The 14,873-nt window shown below is 43.4% G+C and overlaps 1 protein-coding gene across 2 annotated transcripts in view; it reads right to left on the reverse strand.

Moving 5' to 3' along the window:
- Positions 1 to 14,873, reverse strand: part of ABL1 (ABL proto-oncogene 1, non-receptor tyrosine kinase) — a 142,024-nt gene that overhangs the window by 45,998 nt on the left and 81,153 nt on the right. Inside the window, exon 1 of one of the 2 annotated variants that reach the window (XM_070378834.1) lies at positions 2,096 to 2,577. The exons of the other annotated variant lie outside the window; for it this stretch is intronic. Coding sequence (XP_070234935.1) covers positions 2,096 to 2,174 — 79 coding nt within the window. The 5' untranslated portion in view covers positions 2,175 to 2,577. Of the gene's footprint in view, positions 1 to 2,095; positions 2,578 to 14,873 lie in introns of those variants that run through there. 2 annotated transcript variants of the gene reach the window in all.

Here is a 14,873-nt window from a genome sequence, read left to right on the forward strand (position 1 = left end):
ATGGAAAACTTGATCATACTCGATTTTCTAGGGCACTTGGGACACCTGGGCCCCCAGTTTGTGTCAATAAACACTGACTGACTGATTTAGGATGTCGGTTAAAAACAAAAAGGCTGGACTACTTATCCAGATGTTAGAAATATTTCTCCCAAGCAGCTAATAGCACATCCAGTCTTTAAGAAACGATCACTTAGGTCTGTTAAATTCCCTCAACTACACAACAATGATTTCATTTACTTTCTCCAATTAAACGTAACAATGAAAGAAGGAAAACTCAGTAACAGAAAAGAATTCCTAGAGTGATACCTTCCTAGATGGAGACTTAATGCCAGGTGGTCTGCTGTAATCAGAATTTTTTTTTTAAACTTGAGAGTCAACATCATTTCAAGACACATTAGATTTTGTAAAACCTCACCTCCAAAAAAAACAAAACCATAATTAAGCCATCCAGGTAAGAACTAAATCTACTGTTTACCCTCAGGGAATACAAAACAATGTCACAACAGTGCTGTGACCTAAACCTTCCTCCATCTCTGCAGCTACAAAAGTCCATTCATCTACCCTGCCTGAAGCATCATCTGCAAAATGGATGGTGATGCCTAACACTAACTCGTTACAGATGTAAATGAGCATGTGCTCAGAACTCTGAGCAACTTGGAAAATAAGCAGCATATTAACTGAAGATGATTTTGGCGGCTCACATGCCAACTTCTAGGGACAAATAAACCATCTTCTCCCTCTAAACGCTAGATCTTGTGAGCCCACTCCATCTGGATGAGCCTTCTCCCAGGCGGCCAATATACACGTCTCATGGCAAGAAGGGCCAGCTGATTTCATCTGTACCACTGGTGTTTATGGTTTGAGCTGCGCACGTGACTTCATGCAGACCCTCAGGTCAAAAAGTTGGAGAGAAAAGAAGAATAGGTGAGACAATGAACAAGGCCTCGTGTTCATTTCTCCTTCATTTTAAAGAGAAAAACGTTACAACTCTGATGGCACTTGTTCTAAAAACAGCTTTACATTTCTACTCCTGTTTTAAGTCCTAAATAAAAAGGACAGACAAATGTAAGCAGATTTACATCCCTAAAGTACAATTAACTTTTCTGCTGAAAGGCAATAGTCTGGGGCCACGAGTCCCCAAGTCAGATAAATTTCCGCTTCATCCTGAAGCTACAAAATGAAGGCCACTCATCATAGTCAATTGGTTTCTTGGGTTTTTTTTTTTTTTTTCCCAGTTGTCACCTTACTAGGACAGAAAACAAAGACACACAGGAAAGGGGAAAAAAGGGGTGGGGGGCGGATTAGAGAAGAAAAGGGGAGTAGAATGGGAAGAGGGCAAATGTGAACCGCCCGGGCTCTGGGGCTCTGAGGCTTTACGGAAGGAACTTAACACGAGCTGACCCTCCTCCAAGTGCCCTGGACTCATTCAAAATCTTCCTAAAATGCGGTGGAACTTCTCTTTTCTCCCCGCAGAAGTCTTAAGAATTCTTACGACCTCTACGTGGTCCGTAGATAAGATGGAGAGTGTGTGTGTGTGTGTTGGGGGGTGGGGGGGGAATGGTGTAGAAAGATCACTTCAAATTCTGTATCCATAAATGGTAGAGCCGTGCTCCCTTTTGTCCACGAGACTTTAATGAAAATCGTCTGTTTCGCAAACACGCGTCGACCTTTTGGACGCGTAATTCCCAATTAGCGGTGGAAATTCCACGACGTGGGCTCACGAGGCCCTTCGGGCCTGTACGCTTCGCTTTCTCAAACTTTCTCGGGGAGACCCTGGAGGCCTGGGGGCCCCGTGACTTGGCCCTCCCGGTGTGGGCTCCCCCCACACCCCTGGGGTTAGTGCGCGCGGGGGTGGGGTGGGCTGGGGGGGGCCCGACGCCCCGCACCCTCCGGGCTGGCGGCGGCGCCCAGGGGCGGGCGAAGGAAGCGGAGAGCGGGAGAGGGCGAGGGAGGAAGGCAGAGGGGAGAGGGGGAGAGGGCGGGCGCGGAGGGAGCGCGCGCGCGCGGCCGGGCGAGGCCTAGGAAAGCAGGCAGGCCGGCCGGCCAGCCGGGCGGCGGACACGCGGCCGCCCTCGGCCCGCTCCCCCGAGCTCACCTTCTAGGTAGCAGCTGGAGGAGGACGAGAGCCCCTTCTTGGATTTGCAGCCCACCAACTTCAGGCAGATCTCCAACATCTTGGCGCGCCGGAGGCGTCGGGGAGCCCGCGCCCCGGGCTGCCCTCCGCGGCGGGCTCAGGCCCGGCTCGCCCCGCGCGCCGCCCCGGGACCCCGCGGCCCCACCATGCCGCCTGCCCCGCCGCCTGCCCCGCCGTCCCACGCCCGCGGCCTCTCCCGGTCTCGGCTCCGGACGCGCTTGTTAACAAAGGGCCCCCGAGCCCGGCCCCGCGAGGCCCGCCCCCGCCGCCTTAACCCTCTGCGCGCCGCGCCCGCACCCAAGGGCTGCCCCGTGTTCCGACCGGCCCGGGCCGCCGTCCAAAACCGACGCCTCGCGGGTTTCGACGTTAAGCAAAGCGGGGGGATGGAGATTTTAAGCGCGGCATGTCTTGGTTCTCAGAGTTGCGAAGTACTGTCCTGACGCCCCAAGGAAAGACAGCAGCAATTATGGCAGGCAAGTCGGGGGAGGGCGGGCCTGCTCAGCATCACTTTGAGGAACCTCCTGCATCTCTGGGAGGAGATCCCCCCCCACCAACCCCACCCCACCCCCAACTGCACCGCTGCAGGCCAAGCGAGTTGCACCGGGCGCGGTGCCCTGGCCAACCCCGTGTCCCCTGACTGTTGGTGAATAAGGCAGATTCCTCTGCAGTTATCAATACTGGTCTCATTTCTATTCGGTGAGCTTACTGTGATTAAGGCCAACTCAGTGGGTGTCTGAGGAGTGAATAATCAGAGAGCTGCAACCCACAGTACAACTACACAAGTTTGCAACACATTTGTCAAGTCATACATCCAGACTAGGAGACAAAGGAGACGTGTGAGGTCAAACACAATGTCTGATTATTAACAAAGGAGTTTAGTCTCCTCCATGAGAACTCATCAGGGGCATGGCCTACGCCCTTTCTTTAAGAAGCCTCATTTTTCTTTGAGAGAAAACCCTTCTCTTGTTTGGTGTGTGCCACGGGGGGAAGGGGAAACACATTACTTAAAACCCATTTCACCCCTGGAGAAGGGATAAGGCTACCTACTCCAGTATTCTGTCCTGGAGAATCCATGTACAGTCCATGGGTCGCAAAGAGTCAGACATGACTGAGCAACTTTCACTCACTGCTGTGCTTGGCTCCAATAGACAATATCATCACATATAACAACATAAAAAATAACAATAATGTGTGACTTGGCACCAAACTGGAAATCTACATCAGTGGAATACGAATCCAGACATACCAAATAATTTAACAAAATCAGAAACGTTTTAGCAAGTATAGGAAGGAGAAGTTGTTTAAACAGTGTTAGATAACTAAATTGCAATAGGGAGAAAAATCAAGATAGCGTCCAGGAATACTAAGAGCTGAGGGGTACTGAGATTCTACTACGAATCAGACTCCTGTGAGAAACACCCTCCAATCGTTACCTGTGCACAACTATTCTGTACGGAAAACAGAATTATCATCCTGATTCTTCAGGTGAAAATCTGAAATTCAAGAGGAGTCAAGCACCTTGCCCAAAGTCTGAGCTGGACTACCCCGGGGTCTGCCTGGCTCCAAGGATCAGGCTCCTAACCAGTGGATTATGCAGTCCCTTCTCACCAAAAATAAATCCCAAGTAAATTAAAGCTACATATATCTTTATCTTTGGCTAATAACTAAGGTTACCATATGTTTCAGAAGAAACCTTCCGAAACAAGAGACCCTGGCTACAGTCATCAGTTCCACAGGCAAAGCTGGACTCATCTGTGGTCCAGCCTATCCTGTAATGACGAAGCCTCGGTATCTTCACTATACTAGGAGTGGCAAAGTAACAAGACCTTCACTCACACTGCCAAAACCTGACCATTCAAGGCTGGACTAGATACGACTAGTGTGTATCAGTGTTTCTCAGCCTCGGTATCATTCATTTTTCAGAGATGTCCTGTCAAATTCTGATTCACATACAAAATGTGTTTTTACTGCAACCAAGTGACCTGTGGTTTGTGTTGTGGTACCAGGTCAGACCTCATGAGCAGCTAAGAAGACACAGCACTTCCCACTGCCTGGAGACAGGGCTACAGGGCTACGAGGTGACACGTGACTGTGGATGCCATCTATTGATGGATGCTGGGAGACACTATCATTCTGTCAAACAGCCCATGTGTAATGACGGCCAACTGTTCCTTGAACCTTTCAACCTCCAAGTATAATGCCAAAAATAAAATCCCAAAGGGTGCCACCAATACAAATAAGCTGAAAACTACTGTGTTGGTACCTTTTAGAAAGTTCAAGGACTTTGGATCAGACTATAATAAAGTCTGTCATATAGCATTTCAGATGTAATGTGATGGCTATATTCAAATAGGCACCTTAATGACAAGAACAGTGGGCATTTTTGCAATTTTAACCATATCCTTGAATTCTATCAATTAATACAGGCCCAGATATTTGCCTGCATGTGTTAAACTTTATATTAAGACGTAAGTTGATTTTTAAAAGTTAATGACTATTACTAATATTCTGCTCTTGAGTCTAAAATGATCTTATCCCTTTAAAACATCTTAAAATGAGTAATGCTTATAAACTGTGTCCAGATCTTTTAAAATAGTTACAAAACCATACATCATCAGGTCTGGGAAAACACTCTGAATTAGCAGCAATGAACACTGAAAATATCGCAGAGCTCCCCACTACCAAATTAAACTAGGACTATTCTTTCCAGATCTAGCTTTTGATGCCTTTGAAACTCACTCACAAGTACAAAAAACATTCTGCTACAAGCAGATAGGAGAGCTCCAGTCTTCTTACTAGAACAAACAGAAGCCTGAGAAGGATTCCTTCCAAGTAATCTTAAACCTAAAGGCCATTAACTTTTTTTTTTTTTTAAGGAAAACAAATCTAAAAGGTTGTGAAGTAACTTGTTTGCTATGTTGTACTCAGTTTGGGAAAGGAATAACCTTTTAATATGTGCCAGGCGCAAACCTTCCAACAATCCTATGGATTTCCTGTAGTTTAACTCCATTTCACAGGTAAGGAAACTGAGGGGTAAGCAGGTACAGGGATGGGTTAACAGTCTGTCTAGGTTCACATAGCTAGGAAGTAGTAAGGTCTAAAGCCCTTGAACTTTCCAAAATGGACATAATTTGTAATTTAAGTAAAAGGTGGATAATTGTAGCAAAGCCAGAGGATGAAATAAAAATCAGTAACTATTGAAAAATGTCTTGAAACAGCTGATGGAATTAGAACTATTTAAGAATATTTTAAAATATATCAGAATAGTGAGAAAGAATAAAAGTCCTTACTTACATTAAAATATGTTATCTGTGCTGTGTTTCTAAAAGCACGGTCCATGGACAACCTATTTTTAATTGCCTGGGGTGCTTGTTTAAAATGCAGACTCTCTGGAGAAGGAAATGGCAACCCACTCCAGTATTCTTGCCTGGAAAAGTCCATGGACAGAGGAGCCTGGCAGGCTGCAGTCCATGGGGTTACATGACTGAGCATGTGTGCATGAGGGTGGAGGGTCACGGGTTGGTAGCAATAAACTGGTAGAACTAAAAAAATAAAAAATAAAAAAATAAAATGCAGACTCTTGCTCCAGTCTAGACCTACACAATCAGAATATATGGATGGTGGTATCTTAACATGATCTGAAGATGATCTGCATGCATACGTAAGTCTGACAACCATTGTTTTGGAAGAAGAAAGAGTTCCCCCTTGTTTTCCTTGGAAATAGGACAAATAAGGATGGATATTTCTAAAATTTATTCATCTGAAAGCAATTTCTGCATTTAAGAAATTGTATAACTCTAAAACAAGTTACTTTGTCAACAAAGGTCCCTCTAGTCAAGGCTATGGTTTTTCCAGTGGTCATGTATGGATGTGAGAGTTGAACTGTGAAGAAAGCTGAGCGCTGAAGAATTGATGCTTTTGAACTGTGGTGTTGGAGAAGACTCTTGAGAGTCCCTTGGACTGCAAGGAGATCCAACCAGTCCATTCTAAAGGAGATCAGTCCTAGGTGTTCATTGGAAGGACTGACGCTGAAGCTGAAACTCCAATACTTTGGCCACTTCATGCGAAGAGTTGACTCATTGGAAAAGACTCTGATGCTGGGAGGGATTGGGGGCAGGAGGAGAAGGGGACGACAGAGGATGAGATGGCTGGATGGCATCATCGACTCGATGGACATGAGTCTGAGTGAACTCCAGGACTTGGTGATGGACAGGGAAGCCTGGTGTGTTGCAATTCATGGGGTCGAAAAGAGTCGGACACGACTGAGCGACTGAACTGAACTGAAAACAAGTTACCAAAAGAGGACTTTTCTCTGAAAATTTTGGATAAAGAATGAACTTTTTTAAAGTCTGGAGTTCAGTCCTTTTTTTTTTTTTTAAATAGAGTTGCAGGGGGTGGGGCGTGGATAGGCAAGGGCCCACCACAGAAGTTGCTCGAGGGAAGAAAGCAGGATATGGATGCAGGAGGCAGGATGTGGAAGCTCTACCTGGGAGCAGCAGGATGGGGGTGGGGGTTTAAGGGAGACAGATGAAATCTGATATGGTGCCTGGTTTGGGACCCCCAGGACCAAATGATCCCAGATCTGACTGACCCCTTCCCTGTTTCCAGCCCAGTTAATAACTTTAGGAGGAAAGAGCAAAGATCTTGAGGTATGTACGTGCTTACTATTCCACTATTTCACGTGCCAACAGAGACTACATCCTCTGATTTGCAGACACTGTCCAGTGAGAGCCTGCCAGGTTCCCAAGTGATGGGTCCAATCCACAGGAAAATGTGGCTTAGAAGAACATATCAACCATACCTGCTTTTGCCCCGGTAAAGGGCATGCATGCATCTCTTTAAGTATCATAGATTTTCAGTGAGATAACACTGTTTATTGGTCAAGTGTCACAAAGGTCCAGGTACTCTGGTGTGAGACGGGAGGCCGTGCAGTGAGGCTGAAAGAGTTATGACATCACGATCTTATTCTCAGATTTTCCATTCACCGTGGTGGCATAGCCAAGTGACTCAATTTTCTAGTCTGTAAAACTGTGGGGTGGTCTTAAGAGTAGCCATCTCCCTGGGTGATGAAAATTAGAAATAGTGTATGAAAAGTGCCCCACGCAGAGAAGGTGCTCAGTGAACAGTATTTTTATTTCCAAAAGAGGACTCTTACTGTATCAGGTGATGCTCTGTGTTCCTGTCTAAGTCTTACTAGGACCAAGTCAAGAGCTAAAATTAACAAATGTGATCTGTGAAAATGATTCCAGAAAACACAGTCTGAGGGAGTGAAAGCAATCTGGAGGTTTTCCAAGGGACAAGGAAATCAACTTATTTTATTAAGGGAAAGAAACACTAGTTATGGGGTAAGAGGAGCAACCAAGGTTCAAATGTCACAGGGAGTCCTATCTTTAACTTCTAAAGACTAAGTTTTACAACCACAGCTCGGTGGCAAAACACAAACTCCACGCCGCACATCTTTAGTGAAAGCCTATTTCAGGCCCAGAACTCGAGAACTTGATGTGCGGTCTACACATGGGACTGTCTTTCGCAAAACACTGATTGTTTTGTTACTCCCTTTGGTAGTTCCAGACCTGCAATTCTCAACGGGGGTGGGGTGGAGAGGCACATCTGAACTGCTTTAGGGTAATTACATCCACTTTCTAGAAAACCTCATTCGAGAAAGATTTTACTATATTTTTATAATTGACAAGTCAAACATTACTATTAAGTGCTTTTTCTCCCAGAGGAAACTAGTATTACTGTTGGTATGCCCTAAATAGTCTTATTTTTATTTTTAATCAAAGTAATAAAAGTACATGGTTAAAAACAAATAGTACTAAAAGTCATATAATAAAATCAGAAGTCCCCTGACTCCATCCCCTTGTCTGTTTCTCCAAAGGCAGCCTTCTTCAGATTCTGAATATCCTCATATTGTTGTTTCTGGATTCATCAACTTTCCACATGCTATATTAACTGGTTATAGTAGTATCATGCTATCACCATCTCCAATCTCCCATAACAATACAATCACAATTTTTGGTTAAATCAACAACGGTCAGTGTTGATCATTATTACAATGACATAAATATTGTTCATTGCTCCACCAATAATATACTGTGAATGTTTCCTTTATTATATAACTTTGTTTATCCTGGAAATATTATTAGGTTGCAAAACTAATTGCAGTTTTGCACTGTTAACTTTGCCATTTGATATTGGAATACATTCTTAAATGTGGTTATTTTATACATCATTTTAATGTGCACTTCTCACTTTTTTTTTTGCTAATGATTTATTACTTGCTGGGAATTTTATCTTAGACTATGGAAATGATTTAGACAAAAAGCAAATTCGGGTGATTTTTCTTATTTGAGCTCAAAATGGGTCATAAAGCGGGCAGAGACAATTCGCAACATCAACAATGCATTTGGTCCAGGAACTGCTAAAGAACGGATAGGATAGTGCAGTGGTGGTTCAAGAAGTTTTGCAAAAGAGATGAGAGCCTTGAAGATGAAGAGCGTACTGGCCAGCCATCGGAAGTTGAGAACAACCAATTGAGAGCCATCATTAAAGCTGCTCCTCTTACAACTACATGAGAAATTGCTGAAGAACTCAACATTGACCATTCTACCTAAGGTTATTTGGCATTTGAAATAAACTAGAAAGGTGAAAAAGCTTGGTAAGTGGGTATCTCATGAGCTGACTGCAGATCAAAAAAAATCATCGTTTTGAAGTGTTGTCTTCTCTTATTCCACACAACAATGGTGAACCATTTCTTAAACGGATTGTGACGTGCGATGAAAAGTGGATTTTATACGACAACCAGCAATGGCCAGCTCAGTGGCTGGACTGAGAAGCACCAAAGCACTTCCAGAAGCAAACTCACACCTGAAAAAAGGTCATGGTCAGTTTGATGGTCTGCTGCCCGTCTGATCCACTACAGCTTTCTGAATCCCAGCGAAACTATTACATCCTTACATCCAAGAAGCATGCTCAGCAAATCGATGAGATGCACCAAAAACTGCATTGCCTGCAGCTGGCATTGGTCAACGGAGAGAACCCATTTTTTCTCCATGACAATGTCCAACCACACGTGGCACAACCAATGCTTCAAAATTTGAAAGAGTTGGGCTGTGAAGCTTTGCCACGTTCATCTGACCTCTTGCCAATGGATTACCACTTCTTCAAGCATCTTGACAGCTTTTTGCAGGGAAAATGCGGCCACAACCAGCAGGAGGCGGAAAATGCTTTCCAATAGCTCATCAAATGCCGAAGCACAGATTTTTATGCTAAAAGAATAAACAAATTTATTTCCCGTTGGAAAAAATGTGTTGATTGCTACAGTTCCTCCTTTGATTAATAAAGATGTAAATATATAATGATTTAAAATTCACGGTCCAAAACCACAGTTACGTTTGCACCAACCTAATAATGGCCTTGTTTTTTTTTTCATTTGATTAGTCTTCTGTATACCTATTACTGTTTTTTCCCCAAACATTTCAAATATCTGTTAAACAACTAGTAGTATTTTTTCCAAATATTAAAAAACATTTAAAATATCCTCAGTTCTATTTATTGACTCACATCCTCAGGTGGCTGGAATTCACCATCCAGTAGCTTCCTGGGGGTGGGGAGAGGTGCATGTTTGAAAAAAATGCCTTTCCATTCCAGTAAGTTTGGCTGGGTATAGAACTGTAGGTTGAAAATCATTTTCCCTGCTTAATTTTGAAGGTATCTCTCTGCTATCGTCTAGTTCTCAGTTCTGTTGTTTAGAAATATAAATCCACTGTGACTCCTGATCTTTTATATATCACCTGCATTTGTCTTTGGAAGCTTTTAAGATCTTCTAATATTCTCAGTGTCTTGAGATTTTACAATGAGATGGCTTGGAGTGAGTCTTTTTTCATATATTATGCTGTGCACTCAGGGAGCCAATCCAATTCAAAGATTTCAGTCATTGAACTCCAGAAAATACTCACTTCATTAAGTTCTGAAATTTTTCTGATATTTACTGTTTCCTAAATTCTCCTCCACTTGCTCTCAGTTCTCTCTTTCTGGAAGTCCTGCCAGATGGCTACTAAAGCCCTGGGACTGAGCTTCTAACCTTCTTACCTGTCCTGTTTTGTTGTCTGAGTCTTTGCCTTATGTTTTGCTTTCCGAGAGGGACTATTTCCAAGTCTCCTGTACAGTTCTTCTGAACTCTTCCTCTGTTTCCTACATTGTCTTTATTTCCACCACGTTCCCTTTCTCTGTGAATTTCTTTTACCCTTTATCTATCATGCAGAGACTTTTAATTTGGCTGTCCATTCATTATCCATGGGAGAGGAACTAAAAAGTATGCACAGAAAGGGTACAACACGTGGACTTAGATGAAGGGAGGTGGTGAGCTTACTTTTCCATCAAGAGAATGCCCAAGTCGGCTTTTCTCTGAGACCATTCAGTTTTTTGTTGTTTTTTTCTAGAAAAGATTCTTTCCATCTCTTCTCTGTTAGGAAGAGGGCTGGAGAATCTCATTATTCAGTATGCAGGCTCAAAAAAGAATCTGCTCTTGCCCACCCCACTGGTTTCAGCCCAATGGTGTACCCACACCTCTGCTGGGATAATACCCCAGAGTCTGGAGCCTTTATAGGGCAATTTCTCAGTAATACTTCTAGTCTCATGAAAGTGGGAAGGAGAAGTGGTGATCTGGCTGTACAGGGAGGGGGAGGGGGATGAAGAATCTAAAAACTCCTTTACAAGCTTTCAACTGATCCGCTTGATTTCAGTTAAGAGCCTCACCACCCCCTGCTTTTTGTAGTACTAAAGACTCCAATTTCTTATTTTTTTCTTCTCAGATTCTTATAACTGGCTTACTTCTAATCAGTGTCTCTCTCAGAAGAGGTTAGGCTTTAGTTTCTTTGATTCTGCTAGGTCTATTACACATTTAAAAAAATATATATATATGAATTTCTTTAATTGTTTTTTATTAATGAGTTTATTCATTTATTTTTGGCTGTGCCAGGTCTCCATTGTGGTACTTCTCATTGTGGTGACTTCTCTTGTTGTGGAACACGGGCCGTAGGCACGAAAGCTTCAATAGTTGGAGCACGCGGGCTCAGCAGTTGTGGCTTCTGGGCTTAGCTGCTTTGTGGCATGTGGAATCTTCCCCATCCAGGGATTGAACCTGTGTCCCCGGCATTGGCAGGTGACTCTTATCCATCGTACCACCTGCTGCTGCTGCTAAGTCACTTCAGTCATGTCCGACTCTGTGCGACGCCATAGACGGCAGCCCACCAGGCTCCCCTGTCCCTGGTATTCTCCAGGCAAGAACACTGGAGTGGGGTGCCATTGCCTTCTCCGATCGTACCACCAGGGAAGTCCTATTACCATGCTCTTGACTGCCTTCCATTTTCAAAAAACATTTTTGTCTTTCTTATCTGCTTTTCTTATTGGGTTCTTTTTGTCCTTATACATTTTCACTTTAAAAAAAAAAAAAAAAGAATCATCTTACTGCTGTTCCAGTAGGCCTTGGAGGAGGTAGTAGAAATGAAAACAGGTCTGCAAACTTTAATCATTTTAAATCAGAGTCTCATTTGACCATTTTATAGATGAGACTACTGAGGCAGGTTAAGTAACTTGACAAGGTCTCATAGCCAGTTAGTGGCAGAGCCAGGGAAAGAGCCCGGATCTCTGAATTACCTTGCTAGAGTTTTTCCATTATATGACACCCACGAGGCACCCATAATCAAGAGCTGGCAGACTAATTTTAGGATATGAAGCTAAAAAAGTATTTAAAATTTGTTGCGAGCTACAGGTCTCAAATCTTAATATTGCTGGTAGTGAAGAAACAACCAAACCCTGAATTCTTAAATCCAGTCACATAACTTTAAATTATAAACAGATATGTTATTAAACAGAAATAGTTTGGGATATTCTTATTAAACTCTTAAGTGCTTGAATTCAATTTAAAGAGGTTTCGCATGATTTCATAAATTGTCTTTGTCCCTTTCACTTTGGTTAACTTTTAAAATAAATGCCACGGAATTTTATTTTAAATCGTGGAAAGTCTTGTTTGTTTTTAATCAGAATATTGAATAAAAATTGAGAAATCTACAAGACAAATAAAAAAGAGCAATGTTGCCGAAATCTAAAGGATTCAAACTATTTTCTTTATAATAAAGTAAATTTAAGCCCACTTAAGTAGAACTGGTTGAAAAAAGAAAAGCCCAAGCGCCGGTTATTTATAAACAGTACTCCTTTTATTTTCAAACACTAGCACTGCTTTTGGCTTTTATAGTTTTGTTCCGTCTGAACTGGAAAATCAATGGTTAATCTTTTTTCCTCTCTTTCTGTAAGACTAAAAGAATCTGCGAAAGCAGCAGACCAGGCCTGGGGATCACGTTACTTTGGGGGTGGGGGGAAGGAGGCAGCTGGAGGGGAGTGTAGAGAGAAGGGCCAGAAGGGAAAGAAAACAAGTTGTCTGAACCTCCCCACAGTGTAAGACCCAGCAGGGATTAGGAGGTACGTGGAGGAGCCCGTGTTTATCCAAGTTATCTCTGGGGCAGCTGAAACGGGCTGTGAACGTATGGGCTCCCTCGATATTAAAACCTTCTCAGCAGCAGAGCTGCACCCGGGAAAGCGGATTTCTTGGTAATTGTTACCAAGGCCTGAAAACCTAGAAATGAAACGCTCAGGGGGCGTTAATGTTTGTTTCTTCCAACATTCAGTACCAATTTGTTTTGTTGTCAAGGTTTTAAACACACAAAGGACAAACGGATTCAGAAGATTTCTTCCCTACACTTGTTAGAAATTACCGCTGTCCTTAGAGAAGCAATGACATCTCTAAATGAAACACTGCTGCTCTTTTTCCTCCTAAAGAGACAGATCTGGCATATTAATACAGAACTACAGACTCACCAGAGAAGAACAGCCACAGTTAACATTGGAGAAACTGCTCATTAAACGGCACTTCTGGGGGAAAGAGCCACTTGAAAAGCTACAAAACGAAGCTGACCTGGCAGAGGCTGTCCTCTTGTCTGCCACCTCCCTACCACTGGTATATAAAATCTATATTCAGTACAGCAGCTCCAGAACTGTATTTGATCACTAGGGTATTTTCACATTCCCTAAGTAATAATTATTCATATTTAGTATTTATGGCTACTTCACCATTAAGAACAATTCTAAAACAATAGTAAAATGAACTCCTCCAAAAGGTTTAGGCCAATAACAGCATATCAACTAGACTTTCTTTGATGAAAAAGTCATGGGAATCCCACACAGACTAGTTATAGGAACCGCCAAGCCCAACAATGGCCCCTAACATCTGTTCTCCTCTCTCACCCTCAACCTCTTAAGTTTTAGATGGACATATGGCCCCTAGTCCCTCTTGTACCTAGTCATTACCATGTAACTAAGTTTTAGCCGGAATCAAGGTTGCCGGGAGAAACATCAATGACCTCAGATACGCAGATCTGATACGCAGACATCACCCTTATGGCAGAAAGTGAAGAAGAACTAAAGAGCCTCTTGATGAAAGTGAAAGAGGAGAGTGGAAGTTGGCTTAAAACTCAACATTCAGAAAACTAAGATCGTGGCATCCGGTCCCATCACTTTATGGCAAATAGATGGGAAAACCATGGAAACAGTGTCAGACTTTATTTTTTTGGGCTCCAAAATCACTGCAGATGGTGACTGCAGCCATGTAATTAAAAGACACTTGCTCCTTGGAAGAAAAGCTATGACCAACTTAGACAGCATATTAAAAAGCAGAGATATTACTTTGTCAACAAAGGTCCATCTAGTCAAAGCTATGGTTTTTCAAGCAGTCATGTATGGATGTGAGAGCTGGACTTTAAAGAAAGCTGAGTGCCGAAGAATTGATGCTTTTGAACTGTGGTGTTGGAGAAGACTCTTGAGAGTCCTTTGGAATGCAAGGAGATCCAACCAGTCGATTCTAAAGGAAATCAACCCTGAATATTCATTGGAAGGACTGATGCTGAAGCTGAAGCTCCAATATGATGGCCACCTGATGTGAAGAACTGACTCAATGGAAAAGACCCTGATGCTGGGAAAGACTGAAGCCGGGAGAAAGGGATGACAGAGGATGAGATGGTTGGATGGCATCAACGACTCGATGGAGATGAGTTTGAGCAAGCTCTGGGAGTTGGTGATGGACAGGGAGGCCTGGCGTGCTGCAGTCCATGGGGTCGCAAAGAGTCGGACACATGACTGAGAGACAACTGAAGTTTTAACCAATGATAATGGGGAGCAGAGGTGGCGCTCTGCTAGAGCCAGATGGCGCCAGTGGCAAAGAGCCCACCTACCAGTGCAGGAGATGCAAGAGACTGTAGGTTCGAAGATTTCCTGGAGGAGGAAATGGCACTCCACTCTAGTATTCTTGCGAGGAGAATCCCACAGACAGAGGAGCCTGGCAGGCTACAGTTCATGGGGTCACAAAGAGTCGGACACGAATGAGCCTCTGAGCAACATGGCGAGCAGAAATGATGCATGTAACTTCTGGGCCAGGTTCTTAAAAGGAATGAGGACAGCTTCCCTCCCATTTTCTACTTCCCACTGCCTGCAAGGAGACAGGCTAACTGGAGTGGCTGTTTGGATCATGAAGTAACAAGAGAGAAGGTGTCTGAGTCTGTGGAGTCCTCATACACATGCAGGACTGCTAATGCCAGGCTGTTACAGAAGCCAGAAATAAACATGCAGTTGTTTAAACCACAGATATTCTGTGTCTGTACGACAGCCATTTATTCTTTACCATAAT

Source organism: Bos mutus, chromosome 11, assembly GCF_027580195.1.
Source record: "Bos mutus isolate GX-2022 chromosome 11, NWIPB_WYAK_1.1, whole genome shotgun sequence".
NCBI classification, from domain to species: Eukaryota; Metazoa; Chordata; class Mammalia; order Artiodactyla; family Bovidae; genus Bos; species Bos mutus.